At 38.6% G+C, this 20957-nt stretch overlaps 1 protein-coding gene across 2 annotated transcripts; it reads left to right on the top strand.

Moving 5' to 3' along the window:
- The first annotated feature begins 6001 nt into the window (after positions 1 to 6001).
- UBXN2A (UBX domain protein 2A) lies at positions 6002 to 15479 on the top strand. Of its 2 annotated transcripts, none has more exons than XM_005874930.2 (6): positions 6002 to 6080; positions 8964 to 9102; positions 9761 to 9867; positions 10283 to 10420; positions 12256 to 12414; positions 14860 to 15479. In XM_005874930.2, the coding sequence occupies exons 1-6, from the start codon at positions 6043 to 6045 to the stop codon at positions 15050 to 15052; spliced, it is 774 nt and encodes a 257-aa protein (XP_005874992.1). In that variant the 5' UTR covers positions 6002 to 6042; the 3' UTR covers positions 15053 to 15479. The 2 variants fall into 2 exon arrangements, with proteins under 2 accessions (XP_005874992.1, XP_014402169.1); XM_014546683.1 differs by lacking the exon at positions 14860 to 15479 and adding an exon at positions 13315 to 13480.
- Positions 15480 to 20957: the final 5478 nt, after the last annotated feature.

Raw genomic sequence — 20957 nt, 5'->3', positions numbered from 1 at the left:
ACTTTCCAAAAGGTTTCATTTTTTATTATTTAATAGTAAACTAGAATTCATAAAATATACTGTCTTAAAGTGTCTGATTCTGATGCTACCATAATTTGGTTTTTTTTTTTTTTTTTTTTAATATATTTTTATTGATTTCAGAGAGGAAGGGAGAGAGCTAGAGAGATAGAAACATCCATCCATGAATCATTGATTGGCTGCCTCCTGCATGTCCCCCACTGCGGGGGATCGAGCCCGAAACCCGGACATGTGCCCCTGGCTGGAATCGAACCTGGGACCCTTCAGTCCACAGGCTGACGCTCTATCCACTGAGCCCAGCCGGCTAGGGTGATCCATGGGTTTCTTTTCCCTTGTGTTTAATTCCAGGAATGGCTTTATCCTTAAGGAGAAGCTTCAGCTCTTACATAAAGATAGCATACCCAATGGTATAATATCTTGATACAAATATTTATCTTTCGAAAATATAGCCTGTATTACCTACCTGGTTTGGTTTGATTTTTGTTGTGTGTGTGTTTGCTTTGTTGTTGTTGTTAATTCTCACCCAAGGATATATTTTTTTTTTCATTGCTTTTCCGAGAGAATGGAAAGGAAGGAGGGAAGAAGGGGGAAAGACAGAGGAGAGAGAGAGAAACATTGATCTTCTGAAAGAGACACATCAACTGGTTGCCTCCCGCATGCAGCTGGCCAGGACTCAAACCCGAGACCCTTCAGTGCGAGGGCCTAACTGCTGAACCACACCAGCCAGGGCACCTGTTTATAAAAATAAATAAAATTGGTAATACGCAAATGTTTTCTATTCGAAGTCTAATGTATACATTGAAAAGACTAAATCTTTTTATTTTTTATTTAATCCTCACCCGAGGATATGTTTATTGATTTTAGAGAGAGGGGAAGGGAAAGAGAGAGAGAAACATCGGTGTGAGAGAGAAACACTGATCGGTAGCCTCCCCTAGGCACCCTAACCAGGGATCGAGCCTGAAACCTAGGTATGTGCCCTGACCGGGAATCAAACCCACAACCCTTTGGTGTACAGGACAACGCTCCACCCAACTGAGCCACACTGGTCTGTTTATTGATTTTAGAGAGAGGGGAAGGGAAAGAGAGAGAGAAACATCGGTGTGAGAGAGAAACACTGATCGGTAGCCTCCCCTAGGCACCCTAACCAGGGATCGAGCCTGAAACCTAGGTATGTGCCCTGACCGGGAATCAAACCCACAACCTTTTGGTGTACAGGACAATGCTCCAACCAACTGAGCCACACTGGTCAGAGCACTAACTCTATTTTGACTAGATTTTCTTTTTGGTGGATATGTTCCAAAAAGCTCAGTGTACTCTGTCTCCTGACTGATTTTATCACTGCAGTTGTTGGGAGTTAAGTGGGATAATATTTGGGAAGGTGTTTGGTAAACTGTGATATACAGTACAAATGTAAGATGGTAGTGGTACTAATTAGAAGTAAACTGAAGCAAGATGAAGAAATTGTTCATCTGTCCATTCTGAGGCCCCTTCATGCTGGAAACTTCGGAACTTGCCAGATGGCTTTTTTATTCTCTACTGTACAGAACATGCATTAGGTTCACTCGCGTTATCTGACTGTGATCATGGTGGCAGCTCACTCAGTGGATACAAATAAATGTAACATGGTTCAAAAATTATGTAGCCAGTATTCTAGTACAAGTCCGTTCGAAACCAAGGACTCTTCATTCTCTTCGGCTGTCATAAAACAAGCAAAAGACTTTATCAGTGGCCTATAACCATAAAATGATTACAAGTAGTAGTGATTTGCTAGAGGACGACACTTTCAGGGTGGTAACTCTCTGCTTTGCACTTGCTGTGCGCTGTGGAAGAAACAGGAAATGTGTAACTCATGATACCGGACCTCAAGGATCCTGGATCCAATAGAGAGTTTAAAAGACAGAACAGAAACAATAGTAAACAAGATCAGACCAATATGACTTAAATGCCCCAAATCTAAATGTTTTAGGAGAAGAGTGTTAACTGGGTTTATTATTTCACCTTTATGGTAGAAGTGGATCTTGGGTTGGGGCTTGGAAGGATAATTAGGATTTCAGTGCCTAAAGGATTGTTACAATGTGAGCCAAGAAGTGGAATGACTATGTTATGTTTATGCTACAATAAGGATCAGATCTAAACTAAGGGATTATTTTAGAGTAGTTGAAAATAATGTTGGAAAACTGTCAAGTGAAAAAATGGAATGCAGGAAGGTAGCTGATCAATGATTCTTTCTCATCATCGGTGTTTCTATCTTTCCCTCTCCCTCTCTGAAAACAATAAAAAAATATATTTTTTAAAAAAGACATACCTCCCTAGCTGGTTTGGCTCACTGGATAGAGCGTCAGGCTGGGGACTGAAGGGTTCCAGGTTCGATTCCGGTCAAGGGCATGTACCTTGGTTGCAGGCACATCCCCAGTAGGTGGTGTGCAGGAGGCAGCTGATCGATATTTCTCTCTCATCGATGTTTCTAACTCTCTATCCCTCTCCCTTCCTCTCTGTAAAAAATCAATAAAATATATATATGAAAAAAAGACATACCATGTAGTAAATATTTTAGTATTAAATATTTTTTATTTTAAATATTTTATTTAAATAGCAAGTGCTATTAAATATTTTAAAATATTAAAGAGTATTCAACTGTGTCTATAATGTTTTATTTCTTAAATAAACACAAAGAGCCCAGCTGGCATGGCTCAGTGGTTGAGCCTCGACCTATGAACCAGGAGGTTATGGTTCGGTTCCCAGGTCCGGAGCATATGATGGGGCTCCATCCCCAGTATGGGGTGTACAGGAGGCAACTGATCAGTGATTCTTTCTCATCATTGATGTTTCCATCTCTCTCTCCCTTCCTCTCTGAAATCAATAAAAAAAAATTTTTTTAATAGATAAAGAAAAAGAAGTAAGTCAAAATGTAAATTTTTCTGAATCTGAATGGTAGGGATGGGTGTTTATATTTTTCTCTATTTTATGAATATATTTTTAATTTGTTTTCTGGTTTTTAAAACTTTTTATCAAAGTCACATATCCACCGTTTAAAGGGGTAGTGTGGCTTTAGTGACTCTGCCTTACCCTCTAGCCAAGGGGTGGGCAAACTTTTTGACTCGAGGGCCACAATGGGTTCTTAAACTGGACCGGAGGGCCGGAACAAAAGCATGGATGGAGTGTTTGTGTGAACTAATATAAATTCAAAGTAAACATCATTACATGAAAGGGTATGGTCTTTTTTTTTTTTTTTTAGTTTTATTCATTTCAAGCGGGCCGTAGTTTGCCCACGGCTGCTCTAGCCAAAAGCTTTATTCAGAAATGATTGCTGGGAATGCTGCTGGGAATGCTGCTGAGGGTCCTGGCCTCACCCTGTTCCTACTCACTCCTCTGCCCCTTAGAATTCCCTCCTTCTTTCTCCCTGTCAGTTTCGCCTCGTGTTTCAGAATTGCTCACAATTTTCTCATAAGAAGGCTAAGCAATACAGTCACTATCAGTTTACATTCAAGTCATAATGAAAACAACAAAGGTATTTAAAACAATTTTCAAGATAGGCTGTTTTCCAGAGCAGACTCCACTGTTCTACTCTGATTCCCAGCAAAACATAGGCCCCATGGGAATTGGTGCCCCAGCCAAATCGGCTGTGGTTGTGGCCCAGCTCCATTAGCAGAGGCAAACTGGAGGGCTGGAATGGACGTCAGGACCCAAGGTCAGTCAGACTCTCATTTTCTCCGGTGAAAGGCTGCCCCTGGGTCCCGTGACCAGATTAGCTTCACCTCCAGATCCTTTGGAGACTTTTAAGTGGGGCCAGTAGATTATTCTAGTGCCCATTTTCTTTCTGGTTCTCAAGGCTTTGGAATGGATCTGGTGGGCCTTCGGTGGCTATGACTGATGTCTGCTTTCTATTTAAATGTACTTAAAATTGCCCTGGCCTGTGTTTCTCAGTGGTTAGAGATTCAGCCCGTGCACCGAAGGGTCTCGGGTTCGATTCCTGGTCAAGGGCATGTGCTTGGGTTGCAGGTTTGATCCCCAGCCGCAGTTGGGGTGCATGTGGGAGGCAACCAATCTCTCTCTTTCTTCCTTTCTCCCTCTTTTTCTCTTTTCCTCCCTCTTTCTCCCCCCTCCATCCCTCCCTTCCAGTCTCTGAAAATCAATGAAAAAAATATCCTTCAGTCAGGATTATTTAATAAATAAATATACTTAAAACTTACTTTAAAAAAATAATCCTGCCCTAGACTGTTTGGCTCAGTGGACAAAGCGTCGACCTTGGGACCAAAGGGTCCTGGGTTCGATTCTGGTCAAGGGCACGTACCTTGGTTGCAGGCTCCTCCCTGGGCCGGGCCCTGGTCAGGGCATGTGCAGGAGGCAAACCAATCTTTGTGTTTCTCTCACATCGATGTTTCTTTCTGTCTTTCCCTCTCTTCCACTCTCTCTAAAAATCAATGGAAAAATATCCTCAGGTGAGGATTAACAAAAATAAAAAAAATCCTCACCCAAGGATATTTTCCATTGATTTTTTTTTTTTTTTAGAGAGAGGAAGGGAGAAGGAGAGAGAAACATCAATATGAGAAAGAAACATTGATCGGTTTCCTCCCATACACACCCAGACCAGGGATCAAACCCGAAACCTAGGTATGTGCCCTGAGAAGGAATGACACAGGAACCTTTCGGTGTATGGGACACTCCTCCTAACTAAGCCACCCGGCCAACGCTTAAAACTTACATTTTTAAATAGCAGTGCTGTATTTGCCTTTTGTATATGTACTCTCCAGAGAGAATTTAAGGAACATATTCTTATTTGACACAGCCTATTTGAGAGTTGAAATATTTTTAATGCATTGTAGAAATCTAACTTGATTATGTCTCCTCTTTGGGTAAAGTGTTTTTCTTTAGTTTTAAATCTGTAGTGTAGTCTCGGGGATCTTGATATCATAAAAAATCTGTCATGACCTAATAATAACATATTCTTAACTATATTGTTTCTCTTTTAAATGTATTTTTATTGATTTCAAAGAGGAAGGGAGAGGGAGAGATATAGAAACATTAATGATGAGAGAGAATCATTGATCGGCCCTCCCACACACACCCACTCCTGGGGATGGAGCACGCAACCCAGGCATCTGCTCTGACCAGGAATCGAACCTTGACCTCCTGGCTCATAGGTCAACCCTCAACCACTGAGCCATGCTGGCCAGGCTTAACTATATTGTTTTAAGCACATATAAATAGAAGTTGTAATTTAGTTTTTCCCTAATATGAACTTTTTAAAAGCATAGCATGAATTGAAACTAACTTATATAGGTTTATTAAAGCATTGCACTCCAGTATTTTTTAAAGCTTACTTAATTTTAAAACATCAAAAAGTCATTGATTTCTTTTTTCTTTCTCTCTATAATCAGTTTGATTGTGTGTGGGGTTTTTTTTTTTTTTTTTTTTTTAGTTAAATAACCAGACATTCCAGATTAGATAAAACAGACCTCATTTTCCCTAACTTGAATTTTGATAACTGACAACTTGAATTTTGCAATAGGCAGGCAGTTCATAACTATTGTCTGTGTTTGACTTCACATAGCTCATTTGTGTGCTATTACTCTATCTAAGAAAGAGATGGACGTGAATATAGATATTTGTTTATATTAGGGGGGAAAATAAGGTTACCCATAAGCTGGGAAAGAGAGGACAAGGTGGGAGGGGCAAGGATGGAAGCTGGATTTCTCCGGAACAATATTTATATGGAACCATATAAATATTTTACACACTTAAGAAACACATTAACTGAATTGACTATCAAGTAGGTAGCAATATCACACAGGAATTGTTTCAAGTAATTTAAAACATAATAATTTTACTGGGTATCCTAGTGACAGCTTTGAGTTTGGTCACTTGTTCTTAGGACCCTTTCAGTGTTATTTTGGGACACATGATAACTTATGTGGAGAATATGAGTGCATGCAATTTAAAACGCTATGAATTAATTTATTTAAAATGCTAAACTCGTAACTGTAACTTTTGTTTCCTTTTACCTTTACAGTAAGGCAGAAGAGAATGAAAGAAGTAGATAATCTTGAAAGTATAAAAGAATGGTAAGTTAATTCGATCTGTGAAGTTTCTTTGTTAGTAATGCCTTTGTTAGTGTCTTTTTCTGTTTTTACTGCATTTCACTGACTGTGATTGTAAGTGTTCATTATGATTATCTCAGTTAAATACCTAATAGTAGTATATTTTAAAGAAACTTTTTTTTTTCACCGTCACTGCATTGAATGGATTTTAGTGAAGTCACTAGATCTTCTTGTTACTAATTAAAAAAAAAAAATTGTTAGGACAATTTATGTGACAGTTGCCAACAAGTATTTTTAAGGTATCTCAGTTAAATACCTAATAGTAGTATATTTTAAAGTAACTTTTTGTGACAATTGCCAACAAGTATTTTTAAGAATTTAAGTGAAATAAGCACATTCTTCTTTGGTAGAAAAATAAAAGTTAAAATTTTCTCTTTGCATATCACTTCTGTCAACTAAGTGAGAAATGCCAGTAACTTTGCTTCGTTAGCTTCTTGTGATAGAATCACAGTGGAAACATAATGGCTTTGGAGTCAGATAAACCTAGGTTTGAATCCATCTCTTTCTTATACGACTTCTCTGGCCTGTGGGCAATGTAGGTAGATTATTTGAGCTTCAGTATCTCATCTATATAGTCCATGGACAGAGACAATAGTGTGGTGAAGGCCTGGGGTGGGGTAGGGGCTGGGTGGAGGAAAGCAAAGTGGGGAGGAATGGGGGACATCTGTAATACTGTCAACAAGAAAAAAATAAATTTTTACAAAAATATATGAACTGGGGCTATACCTAGGTACCTGAAAGATTTTGGGGAGAATTAGATAGCTTATATAAAGCACTTAGCATAGTATTAGCATATAGAAGGCACGCAATAAATGGTAAATGCAAAATGTATGGCTGTTAATATAGAATACTCTATTCTCATTTACGGAGGTGAAATATATCTTGTATTATGCTCTTTGTTTTAAATCCTTGAGGTACATGTCTTTCATCCGTAGTTCATTTGAGACAGACAAGTATTTGTTTCACACTTACAAATATTTTGAAAATGCTTCTGTACCAAACAAACATTTGTTATTTTTGACTAGCGTGTTTACTGTTTTATTTATATGTGATACTAACTATATAATTTTAAGATTGTGTCAGGGGTCTCTAAGACCACCCCCAGGTTTGTAATCGTACTATGATTTATTACAATGGACGGGTAAAAAGCAAAATCAGCAAAGGGAAGAGAGCACATGGGGCAAAGTCCAGGGGAAACCAGGCACAGCTTCCAAGAGTCCTCGCCTGTGGGGTCACCTGGGACGCACTTAATTCTCCCCGTGATAAGTTATGACAGCCCATGTGAGATGATATCTACCAAGAAAGGTCATGGGAAATGAGCCTAGGCTTTTTATTGGGGGCTCGTCACCTACTCAAATTTCAGACTCTCCAGCGGAAAGCAAGCAGGCCTTTCGAAGGATAGCAGTCAGGCCCACTGTGTTAACTCTTTTCTACACAGACATACAATGATTGAACGATTTAAAAGACTAAGATTAGCTTGGGACACTTTTTTTTTAACACTTTATTGAGACCTAATTCACATACCATATGATTTATGCATTTAAAGTATTCAATTCAGTGATTTTTACTACATTCACAATATTTACTACATTAGTATTGTGAGAAATCATCTTAGGGTGTGATTATTTTTTAATAAGAAGTATCATATTGTTGCCTTGGAAAAGGCATGATTAATACTTTATGATAATATGAAGTGTCTTAAGAGTAGATACAGAGCCCTAGCTGGTTTGGCTCAGTGGATAGAGCATTGGCCTGCGGACTGAAAGGTCCCAGGTTCGATTCTAGTCAAGGGCACATGCCCAGGTTGCAGGCTCGATCCTCAGTAGGGGGCATCCAGGAGACGGTCGATCAATGATTCTCTTCATCATTGATGTTTCTATCTCTCCCTCTCCCTTCCTCTCTGAAATCAATAGAAATATATTTAAGAGAGAGAGAGAGGCTTTATAGCATATCATGGTTAGTAGCATAGACTTGGAAGACATTAACATTCTGTTTCTGCCACTTACTAGTTGTGTAACCTCCAACATATACGTTAACCTCTCTCTGACTCATTTTTCTTATCTATAAAATGGGATAAAGGTATCTATAGTACCTGGCACAGTCTAAGAGCTATAAAAAGTGTTGATTACTTACTGAATCTGAGAAGATATATCTCAGAACATTTATGAATCTAATATATGAATTCTAAAAAGATCTGCCAGGAATATTTTTTCTATCAAATGAACCTTTGGTAATATTTCCTATATAATATAAATATAGAATGAAATCCAGTATATGGAAGTGAGCAAAATGGGTGAAGGGGTTCAAAAGGTACATATTTTCAGGTATAAAATAAATAAGTCATAGGGGTGTAATGTACTATAGTTACTTATTAGTGACTATAGTTACTAATACTGTATTGCATATTTGAAAGCTGGTAAGTTAATGCCCTGCCTGGGTAGGTCAGTCGGTTAGAGCATCATCCTGGTGAAATTTATCCCCCAACTCCCACCCCACAGATGTTTTTGGTTGTCACAACACTTTGGGGGTGGGAAAGTATGCATGCTCCTGACATATAATGGGTCAATGTCACAGGTGATGTTAAACATCCTAGAATACATAGGACAGCCTGCACAACAAAGAATTATCTCTCCCCAAATGTCAATAGACTCAACTTGAGAAAACCCTGCTCTGGGCACAAAGGGTTAATGACTTCCCAAGGGCACATGTCTGTTAACTGAGAAGAGGGTCTAGACTGCGGACTTGGAAGTGGCATCTCAGGTCAGGATCCCTGAACTAGAATAATGTATGTGAATTTTTAGAGAACTGGTAGTTAATAATGCTCACTTTTCTTTGTTGTGTATATAGGGTTTGTGAAACAGGATCTGACAACCAACCTCTTAGTGATAATCGACAATCAACTTGTGAGTATTTTGTCGACAGTCTTTTTGAGGAAGCCCAGAAGGTTGGTGCCAGATGCTTGTCTCCCACTGAACAGAAGAAACAGGTAAATGCCTATGACTTTTTTTCCTCTTCCACTGTTTCTCCAAATATGGACCTTTTAGAGCGGTGGTTCTCAACCTTCTGTCCCTTTAAATACAGTTCCTCATGTTGTGACCCAACCGTAAAATCATTTTCGTTGCTACTTCATAACTGTAATGTTGCTACTGTTATGAATCGTAATGTAAATATCTGATATGCAGGATGGTCTTAGGCAACCCCTGTGAAAGGGTCGTTCAACCGCCAAAGGGGTCGCGACCCACAGGTTGAGAACCGTTGTTTTAGAGGGTCCACGAGATCAAAACTGTTTAATAATAATAGTGAGATGGTATTTACCTGGTCATTGTGTTGACCTTGCACTGATACTGCAAAATCGATGGTGGGTAGTAAAGCGGCGGGCACCTTAGAAGGAGTCAAGGCAGTGGCATCAAACTGTACTAGTAATTACTGTCTTCTTTGCTTGTACTTGCAGGGAGAAAATAAACGCTAGTTTCGATTAAGAATGTTCTCGATGAAGTAGTAAAAATGATAAATTTTATTAAATCCCAACCCTTCAGTGCACATCTTATTAATATTATAATGCAAAGTACACATAAGACATTTTACAATATACAGAAGTATATATTTTAATTAACATGATGCATTTGTTTCTTACTGCTTTGCAGGTAGATATAAATATAAAATTATGGAAAAATGGATTCACGGTCAATGATGATTTCAGAAGTTATTCAGACGGTGCAAGTCAGCAGTTTCTGAACTCCATCAAAAAGGGGTAAGCAACCTTTGTAAACAGAAGGATAGTTTAGGCGTGTTTCATTTGGAAGAATGGTTTTTAATGGCTGTTCACACATCCCTACACAGTCACAGGTACTTTTAGAAATTCATATTTTCATAGGGTGGGTTTTCTTAAGAGAGCCACAGCTATAATTTTGAAGAAAGTGGAGGAGTTCGAATTTTGATCAGGTGGTCAGTGCACATCATAGCGAGCAGTTGAGCGGCCTTAGCATATCATTTGCATATTACACTTTGATTGCTTGAAAGGTCGACCAGATGACCAGACACTTAGCATATTAGGCCTTTATTACCATATGGGATATTTTTCAATTCCTTTTGCATGGAGAGTATATTTTTCAGTAAAAGAAAATGCACATGGTGAGTGTGGGCACTTTGTTTCTTTCCCTTCCCAGGGAATTGCCTTTGGAATTACAGGGAACATTTGATAAGGAGGAGGTGGATGTTAAAGTTGAAGATAAGAAACATGAAGTGTGTGTGGCAACGAAGCCTGTGTTCCAGCCCTTCTCAGGACAGGGTCACCGACTGGGAAGGTGAGTGGGCTCATGCTCGTAGCAGAGGCTGGACTAACATTCAGCCCATCGTTATTTTACCAGGGAGACCACAGATAAGGAGCTTATCATTTCTCCCATTGCAAATGGAATTTTTTAATAATCCTCACCTGAGGACATGCAGAGAGAGAGAGAGAGAGAGAGAGAGAAACATCAATGTGAGAAGGAAATATAGAAACATTGATCAATTGCTTCTGTATGCTCCCCGATTGGGGATCAGACCCACAACCCAGGTATATGCCCTGAATGGGAATCGAACTAGCAACCTTTCGGTGCACAGGACAATGCTCAACCAACTGAGCCACTTCACCTAGTGCAAATGAAATTTTTAATGTTAGCTTTTGTGAGGACTCCTCTAAGTCATATTTACCTTAGTGTGAATTAGCATATGCTGGCACTACAGTAAAAAAATCTTGAAGGCTTGTTTGGTTTCATCAAATCAAAAGGGCATGGCTTATTGAGGACATTAGGCAAAATTGGATGGATGAGTCGTTTCTTTTCTCCCTTACACTCACCACTTGAGCTTTGCCATTAAAGATAGCATGTATACACTAGCTTTTGAATATAGGGTTCCATTTTACCCACACCACTGCTTTCAACATTGTACTGTAATCAATATCTGAATTTTGAGGTAATAAAAATGAAAAATGTCTGATAAAGTTAGCAGTATTAAAACCTTTATTTTTTTGTTGTTGTTGTTGTTGTTAATGAAAATAAGCTTTATGTCCTAGCCGGTTTGGCTTAGGGATAGAGCATCGGCCTGCAGACTAAAGGGTCCCGAGTTCGATTCTGGTCAAGGGCACATGCCCAGTTTCGGGCTCGATCCCCAGTAAGAGGCGTGCAGGAGGCAGCCAATCAGTGATTCTCTCTCATCATTGATGTTTCTATCTCTCTCTCCCTCTCCCTTCCTATCTGAAATCAATAAAAATATATTTTAAAAATATTAAAAAAGAAAATAAGCTTTATTACATCAAGTAATAAATATATAAAAAGATGCAGTGTTAGTTATTTTCTTCCAATGTTTATAGTATCAAAACCTTTCATTATGCCCAGTTGGTGTGGCTCAGTGGTTGAGTGTCAACCCATCAACCAGGAGCTCAGGGTTCGATTCCTGGTCAGAGCACATGCCCAGATTGCAGGCTCAATCCCCAGTAGGGGGCATGCAAGAGGCAGCCAATCAGCGATTCTCTCTCATCATTGATGTTTCTAACTTTCCCTCTCCCTTCCTCTCTCTGAAATCAATTAAAAAAACACACACCTTTAATTATTTTCAGATTTTGCAGTCTTTTTATTTTATCCTCACCCGAGGATATTTTCCATTGATTTTTTTTAGGGAGAGTGGGAGAGAGAGGGAAAGACAGAGAAACATCGATGTGTTTAGAGAAACACATCGATTGGTTGCCTCCTGCACAAACCCCAACTAGGGTCCAGGCTGGGGAGGAGCCTGCAACCAAGGTACGTGCTCTTGACTGGAATTGAACCCGGGACCCTTTGGTCCACAGGCCAACGCTCTATCCACTGAGCAAAACCGGCTAGGGCTGCAGTCTTCTTTATATCTATGCCTTATAGCAGAATATGCAAAGAGGTTAGATGTGGGATCACTTTTATTTTGATGATTTCTCATATGTTAATTATCAATATTGGTAAGGTGTATACACATTCATGCATACATATAGAAATATCCAGATGTGATTTTCAGAATGCTGAAAATATATTTTTATACCATTGGATCTACTTTTTAACAGAATAATAGTGTGCATTTGGTAAAAATGAATGACATATACATGCATCTGACTTTGTTGTCTGGATTTTTTTAGTGCCACACCAAAAATTATTTCTAAAACAAAAAGTATTGAAGTTGAGAAGAAAAATAATTTGTCTACTGTCCCACTAAACAACCTGGAACCCATCACTAATATACAGATCTGGTTAGCCAGTGGGAAAAGGATTGTTCAGAAATTTAACATGTCTCATAGGTGAGTCTTTCATTTCATTATTTGTCTGATTTTTTTCCTAATTTTAATTTTTATCTCTTCTGTTAACTTCAATCAAGAGTTGCATTTCTTTATTATCTTAGTGTGATTATAGAGATCACAGTATACATTTGGTTTTTTTTGTTTTTTAATCCAAACCGAGGATATTTTTCCATTGATTTTTAGAAATTCCATTGACTTTTAGAGAGAATGGAAGAGAGAGGGAAAGACATAGAGAAACATTGATGTGAGAGAAACACATTGATTGGTTGCCTCCTGCATGAGCCCCAACCAGGGAGGAGCCTGCAACCAAGGTACGTGCTCTTGACCGGAATTGAACCTGGGACCCTTCGGTCCGCAGGCCGATGCTCCATCCACTGAGCCACACTGGCTAGGGCTATATTTGTTATTTTTACTGCACAGTTTCTTTAATCTTTTTTTTAAAAAAATATATATGTTTATAGATTTCAGAGAGGAAGGGAGTGGGAAAGAGAGATAGAAATGATGAGAGAGAAGCAGTGATTGGCTGCCTCCTACACACCCCTTACTGGGGATTAAGCCCACAACCTGGGCATGTGCCCTTGACCAAAATCGAACCTGGGACCCTTCAATCCGCAGACCAATGCTCTGTCCACTGAGCCAATCAGGCGAGGGCGAGTTCCTTTAATCTTTACTATTTTTCTTAATTTTTATAGTTATATTGTTTGCCATAAGCTTTAGCCATTAGTTATCTAATATTTGATATCCAAATAAATACAAGGACCACATCCTAGACTTTTTTGGTAACCTGCACAGGTTTAACAGAGAGGCGTTTTTGAATTTTCGTGAATTGATTGGGAGAATTTTGTCTTTCTCGATGTGCCATATTTCATTAACTCTGAGTTGCACATTTTTTACGTTTAGCGCCTCTGAAATGGGGATGCATCCATTGCTGGCCACATGGCAATCATGTCACAATTGTCTTTGCCTTAGTATCGTCCTCAAAGCATGCAACACAAATATCATACGAACAAGAAGCATCCCAGAGACAGTAGCAGAGCACTTCGTAAAATAAATGCTGTGTCACCAACACACCTGGTGATTCCGAGGGTGGGTATTACGTGGAGAAACATGTCCAGGATCCGAGTGTGACTAGTGTTCATTAGGAATGACTCTACCATTTCATTGTACTTATGGAAGCACATGAGTGATTTGTATGAAATTAAGTTAAAAGTGCTCTTTCAATAAATAGTAAAAAGAATTCTAAGTGTTAAGAAAACACTTTGTCACAATCTGGATTTTTTTTTTTTTAGTAACACATAAAATGATGTGTTTTGAAATCAATGGCATCTTAGTTTTGATGAACTGCATATGCGCTCTCCCTCTCTAAATACACACACGTGCGTAGGTGAACATAACTCTGAGCTGCCTTCAAGGTTGCAATTATTATTTTACTTTGTGTTCATTATTCCAACGTAAATTCTCCCTGCACTGAGTGAAGGATTTTCCTAATTGGATTTGATGCACAGCATGACCTCGTATTTAAAAGAAACCTACGTCTGTCTGTCTGTCTGATCCATTCAGAGCTAGGTATGTAGATATGTCAACTTTCGATTATAGAAACTTAGAGATACACACAAAAGCAAAGAGAACATAATGACCTATCGTTTAGTTTCCACTGAACTATTTCTAAGCAAACCCCAGACTTCATATAGTTTCATATGTAAATACTTCAGTATGTATCTCCAATAGATAAGTACTCTTTAAAAATGTAACCATATCGCCGAACCGGTTTGGCTCAGTGGATAGAGCGTCGGCCTGCGGACTGAAAGGTCCCAGGTTCGATTCCGGTCAAGGGCATGTACCTTGGTTGCAGGCACATCCCCAGTGGGGGGCGTGCAAGAGGCAGCTGATCGATCTCTCTCATCGATGTTTCTAACTCTCTATCCCTCTCCTTTCTTCTCTATAAAAAATCAATAAAAAATAAATAAAAATGTAACCATAGCCCTGACTGGTTTGGCTCAATGGATAGAGCGTCAGCCTGCGGACTGAAGGGTCCCAGGTTCGATTCCAGTCAAGGGCATGTACCTTGGTTGCGGGCACATCCCCAGTGGGGGGTGTGCAGGAGGCAGCTGATCAATGTTTCTCTCTCATCGATGTTTCTAGCTCTCTATCCCTCTCCCTTCCTCTCTGTAAAAAAATCAATAAAATATATTTTAAAAAATGTAACCATAGTTAAAAAAAAAATGTAACCATAATACCCTTGCCACATCTAAGATGATGAATAGTAATAATTTCCTCCTGTCCCCAAGGGTCCACCTTTAAAAGATGGCCCCAGTGAACAGCGCTATCATTATAATTTGAGTGTTCTGTGTACTCACACAGCCAGATATCTTCACACGTTACTACTTTAAATTGGCTCGTTCAAATTTTCATAAAATTGTATTAATAGTTGGTGCCATTTTACAGGATAAGCCACATCAAAGACTTCATTGAAAAGTACCAAGGATCTCAGAGAAGTCCTCCCTTTTCCCTGGCCACGGCTCTCCCGTGCCTCAGGCTGCTAGATGAAGCACTCACGCTGGAAGAAGCAGACTTACAGAACGCCGTCATCATCCAGAGACTCCACAGAACCACAGAGCCTTTTAGAGGACTTTCATAACATTGACCTTTGACACACTAAGTGGAAAGTTTGCAGGGAAGTGATGGTTCGTAAGTGAACATGCAAACCAAAATGGGGGGAAGTCGGGTTCGCTGAACTTTTGGTTTGAGACCTATTTAGCTCCCTCCAGATGGGAAGACAAGTAAGTACAAGTTAGGAGAGGAAGCTACGACGAAACTATATTCAGTGCACTGTCTCCCAAAGGCTACTCAGAGAAATATACTTCTTTTCAAATACCAATGATTCAACATAAGATAGATTAAAGGACTATATCATTTAGTATCTTAATGTGGTATAAATTAGCAAACATGTTCACAGCATCACTCATTTAAACATCATCCCAAACAGCAGTGATTTACTCAAATGTTAGCTTGGCTCAGAATTTTTAAATAGCAATACATTAAAAGTTATACATGGCAGGTTAAAAGCATCAGTGTCCTTATTTTATACCTCAGATACAATCAGAATGCTAGAAGGAACTGCTTCCACCACAGCCATGCCTAAACCTCGAAGTGTTCTCAGTCTGCATTCTCTAAGGCAAGGTACACTCAAACATTAAGTTGGCAATAGTATCTAGTATTTCCAGGTAAGAATAAAATTCTGTAGCTTAGTATAATGTCAGTATTAATCTGTCTACTCACATTTCTACATTTTTGAGAAGTATAATTTTTTTTAAATATATATTTATTGATTTCAGAGAGAAACATCAATGATGAGAAAGAATCATTGATTGGCTGCCTCCTGCAGGCTCCCTTCTGGGGATCAAGCCCACAACCTGGGCATGTGCCCTGACCAGGAATCGAACTGTGACCTCCTGGTTCACAGGTCAATGCTCAACCACTAAGCCAGGCCAGCCAGGCGAAAGTATAATTTTTTAAAAAACTATGTTCTCTCCAGGAACCTCAGTTCACCCCCTATTTTATTTTCTTCAAAAATTAGGGACTTGTTCTTAGCTAACATTCGCAGTATGTCATTCATTTGAGACTGCTTACTTAGAATCTAATGTTGTGTTTGTCACACTGCTAATTAACATTTTTTAAATGCCTTATGTCATGTATGGTTTTCTATTCCATACATTAGAGTCAACCTGTGTATACATTCAAGGGTTATTTATTACATTCTGAGGTCACCAAGGAACACTTGCTTTGTTTCTTAGACTTTACAACCAGTTAGACTTCGATAGTCACTGTCCGATTGCATCCCCTTGTCCAAAAATAAGTTTAGGAAGCCTTTTTGCAAATGATCTGTTGAATCATATTTAAAGTGAGATATACACTGAGTGTGCCAAGGAACTAAGCAGCCATGCCCGTCAGCAGTAATGTTCACAGGGCATTGGACGTCTGCTAGGAGGAGCAGGTCTTAAACTGTTTGGTCTCCAGACCTTTTGTTTATGTGGGTTATAGATCTGTTAAAAATTTAGAAGTTACACATATTTATTCATTTAAAAATAATACACATGTAAATATAAACACTTTTATGAAAAATGTCTATTTTCCAAAACATTAAAAATATGATTTCGTGAGAAAAGTGGCAGTGTATCCCATTTTTTGCAGATGTCTTTCCTGCCCGCCTTAAAAGGACAGATGGCATCTCCTGTCTGCTTCCACGTTCAATCTGTTGCGCTATCACACATCGTGTGGCCTCCAGTAAATGCTACTACACGTTCATGAGAAAGTGAACAAAACAAATAACGTCTCAGTATGATCAGGAAAGTAGTTTTGACTTTGTGGACCCCCTGAAAGCCATTCTGATAAAGCAATGATTTGCCGTGATTCTCAAGCCCTAGTGTAAGAATCACTTGGGAAGCTTTTCAAAAGGCCTATTGCTGCCACTCACCACGCACATTCTGATTCATCGTATCTGGGGTGAGTCCCAGATCTCTGCATTTTTTATCACATTTGATTCTTAGGTATGTAATGGCAGGAAATCCTGCATCAAAGCTCCCCCTTAAGAAAATAAAGCCTTGTGTGCACCATGGACAGTGGAAGACCCTCCACTGAAATGGGGGGTCCTCTTAGTTTTATCTTTGTCCCCCCCAGTTTGTTCTGAGACTGTTCCCCTTTAACTCTGAACTAACCATGCCATAAACCTATACTTCGTCTTCTATGAGCACAGCTGAGATAAGGCTGGAACATGTAAATGAGGTTTTTAGCAAAGGCTCAGGAATAACGAAAGGGAAATACCCGTATAACTAGATGGCCTGTTTCATAAGCTCTATCTTCTGTTGGAGGAACATTTGAAGAATGCTTTCTTTTAGAGACCTGTCTTTTTACTAGGAAGGGAGGGAGGACAAAGGAAAACCTTCTCTTTTTGTTATTTGCTCTCAGAAATGAACAGGTATATAATAGAAAATAAATACTGTCAGTCATGTTTACAGCCTCGGCAGAGCCCTCTAGTGAAACAATGGCATTCTTTACAATAATGAGGGGACAGGAAAATCAATGAACTTCTCTTTCAGATATAAAATAACATAAGGTGGTTATTAACATATTTTCAAGAATATGTAAGAAAATGTTTCATATAGGCCTATCATGAAGCATTTTATAATTTTTACTTGCATAATTATAGTCATTATGTGATTCTCCATATATTTCTATAAAGGGGCCTCTTGGAAATATTTGTCTTGTACCTATAGAAAAGCCTCCTTTGTGGATGTTCCCATTTATAATTATTTAACCAGGAGACACACAGGAGGTTTTCTTGTGTGTCCATGTAGAATACACCCCAGTGGGAAGCTTCTATAGGGAAAGGCCCATCACCAGCAGTAACCTTCGTTTTTGTAACTGTAAAAACTTTCACTGATGTGGATAATATTCTCAGAGGTTTTCTAAAATGAGAATCATCTGATAAAGCTTTTTACCTGAAAGTTTCACGTTCTAAAGTTGTTAATTAAATGTGTAGAATATTCACAACATGTTGATTTTAGAAAACATAAGCTGAATTTATTAAGGGAAGGCAACCTGGCAATTAAGCATATTAGGTGTGGAATATAATTTGACCTAAAATCATTTCAAAACTATTGTCAATTTCTTGAAAATCATTGTTAGGGTTAGTATATAGAAGTACATTTCTACTTTTGCAGATTCTAACTTATTGGTTAAATTACTATGCATTTTCCAGGTTATAACGGTGATCTTATTTTATATACTTCTCTCCTTCAGAATACTTTTTATTCTGTTTCATTGTGTTGAAAATATGGTATGTATGCATCTATTTTAGTGCCTTAAAGTACTTTGAAAGCAATCTTTTGCTAAAGGCTAACAAACTGTTGTCTTAAGGGTGAAATACTATTTGTTAAAAGGATCTGTGAAATAATTCATACTTGTTTGTTATAAAGTGGTTACATATAGGTGCATTTGTCATTTTTATTTGGCAAATTCATTCACTTTGAGAATCTACAAATATTTATTAGTTGCCTTCTGTTTGCCAGGTACTTTAACCAATGTTACTTTCACTTAATACTCAGAAATGTTAAAGTGTGATATTTTCTATACTAACTCAGTGTTTGTGTTTGTTTTTTAAACCATCCTTGTGACCTGAGTTGAACTAGCATGAAGACTCCTTGGTAGAATTTACTTCTTTGTTCTTTCTCTAATTACAAACCATTTAATTAAAAAATAGTTCAGCATAGTACATCTTCAAATAGCAGTGGTTTACTCAGTAGACAAATATTTGACTTTTGTTGTTTGCTTTAAATGTATTTTTGCACAGATAATTCATATAAATTATAGAAAATTATAAGATGCAGATATTCTTAAATGATCTTTAAGTCACCTGTGTTACCATAAAAACATTCAAACCTGTAAAGAATTTTTTTATTTGAGCCAAACTGTCGACATATGCCGGGAAGCAGAACCTCAACGAGTTGAGATAATGCTCCTCCGGAGAATGGTGGGTTACATCTGTATTTATACATTACAATCAAAGGAAGGGACGTAGGTGGGTTACATGAAATCCATTGGTGATAGACTAGAGGCAGGAGAAAGCAAAGTGGGGAAACCCCTGGGATTGGATATAAAGTAAAATGATGGACACATCCTTAGGTGGGTGCAGGAACAATTAAGATGATAATAATGAAGGAATTTGTGGTATCTGTCCTGGCACATTAGGTTCTGCCCCAAGGGGTCCAGAAAAGGGGAAGTTACATACCCAGACAACATTTCAAGGGTCTGTTACTATAAATGCAAAAAGACAGATAGGCTCAGTTAAGGTAAAGATTGACCTTGTCAGTGAAGATACCAGCCTAGGATGTAACTACCCACTATAACTGCTTTTAGTTAAAGTTTAATTTCAGACCATTCTTTGTGGTTACTTTAGGTCTCTGACTTTGCAAGACCGCCATGCAGGCCTTCCCTGAGCTTGTCAGGTCAGCATGTGGCCTCTTTCTTCCACACCTGTTACTCCACCATTCAAAGATAACCATGGATAACATTTTGGTGTGCATCCTTTCGAACATTTTTAAGTCTATCAATATTTAATTTTGTTTTAATTAAAAAGCAGGCTCTTTGGTTATTGTTATCTAACATATTTGTTATCTAACATATTGTTATCTAACATATTGTTATCTAACATAGCAATTTATTGAAACCTAACATATTTGCCTTTAACTGAAAACTGCATTAGGAATATATCATTAAGTAGAAGAATAGCTGTTAGGAACAAATGCCATATATATATATAATACATTTTTATTGATTTCAGAAAGGAAGGGTGAGGGAGAGAGAGATAGAAACATCAATGATGAGAGAGAAGCACTGATCCGCTGCCTCCTGCACACCCCACACTGGGGATCGAGCCCGCAATTCAGGCATGTGCCCTGACTGGCAATCAAATTGTGACCTCCTGGTTCATAGGTTAACAACCACTGAGCCATGCCAGCCGGGCCAAATGCCTTTTATATGAATTATATTTTTGTGCAAAAAAGAAAAAGGAGAAGGAAGTTTGTTTTTTATCCACTTCAAAGTTGAGGGGTAGAAAATGTAATGAATGACTTGCTTTATTTTTTTTAATACATTTTATTGATTTTTAAAAAATATATTTTATTGATTTTTTTATAGAGAGGAAGGGAAAGGGATAGAGAGTTAGAAACATCGATGAGAGAGAAACATCGATCAGCTGCCTCCTGCATAGCCCCTACTGGGGATGTGCCCGCAACCAAGGTACATGCCCTTGACCAGAATCGAACCTGGGACCCTTCAGTCCTCAGGCCAACGCTCTATCCACTGAGCCAAACCGGTAAGGGCCAAATAACTTGCTTTAGACTAAGTAGTGTATACTTTAGAATCATAGGATAGACTCCTTAATCTGCCAGTCTCGGACTGTAACTCAAGGTCCCAAGATCACATCTGCATTTCATCCAGTAGGAAGAAGCACACTCCTGCCCTTTCAATAAAAACAAAGCCAGCTTTATTGGGATGTAATTCTCATACCTTACAATTCACCCAATCCAAGTGTTTCGTATGTTCACAGGACTGCGCAACCATCCCCTCAATCTAACTGTAGAACGTTTCTGTCCCTTCTAAAAGAAACTCCATACCCATTAGCATTCATTCTCCACCCTCAGTTCTAGGCAACACAAATCTACAATCTATGTATAGATTGGCCTATTCTGGACATTCAGGTCAATGGGAATCATACAACATGTGATCTTCTGCATCTTTTTGTTTAATGTTTTCAAGTTTTATCCATGTCTTTTTTATTGGAAATACCTACCATGTTTACTTATCTGTCAACTGATGGCCATTTGGGTTGTTCCCACTTTTTGGCCCTCATAAATAATGTTGCTATGAACATTTTTGTTCAAGTTTTTGTGTGAACATGTTTTCATTTCTCTAGGGTATATACACTGAGTGGCCAGATTATTATGACCACCTGATGTTTGTAGGCAAATTAGCCATACACTGCA

Source organism: Myotis brandtii, unplaced genomic scaffold, assembly GCF_000412655.1.
Source record: "Myotis brandtii unplaced genomic scaffold, ASM41265v1 scaffold454, whole genome shotgun sequence".
Classification (NCBI taxonomy): domain Eukaryota; kingdom Metazoa; phylum Chordata; class Mammalia; order Chiroptera; family Vespertilionidae; genus Myotis; species Myotis brandtii.
The sequence above is the reverse complement of the archived record's forward strand: the minus strand, read 5'-3'. Positions and strand labels throughout refer to the sequence as shown.

What these genes read in the sequence shown, in the direction of transcription:
- UBXN2A (XM_005874930.2), top strand. Translation starts at nt 6,043, where the DNA reads ATGAAAGAAGTAGATAATCTTGAAAGTATAAAAGAATG. An exon ending in CAGGGTCACCGACTGGGAAG is followed by an intron (nt 10,421 to 12,255) that starts GTGAGTGGGCTC and finishes GGATTTTTTTAG; the next exon opens with TGCCACACCAAAAATTATTT. An exon ending in AAATTTAACATGTCTCATAG is followed by an intron (nt 12,415 to 14,859) that starts GTGAGTCTTTCA and finishes GCCATTTTACAG; the next exon opens with GATAAGCCACATCAAAGACT.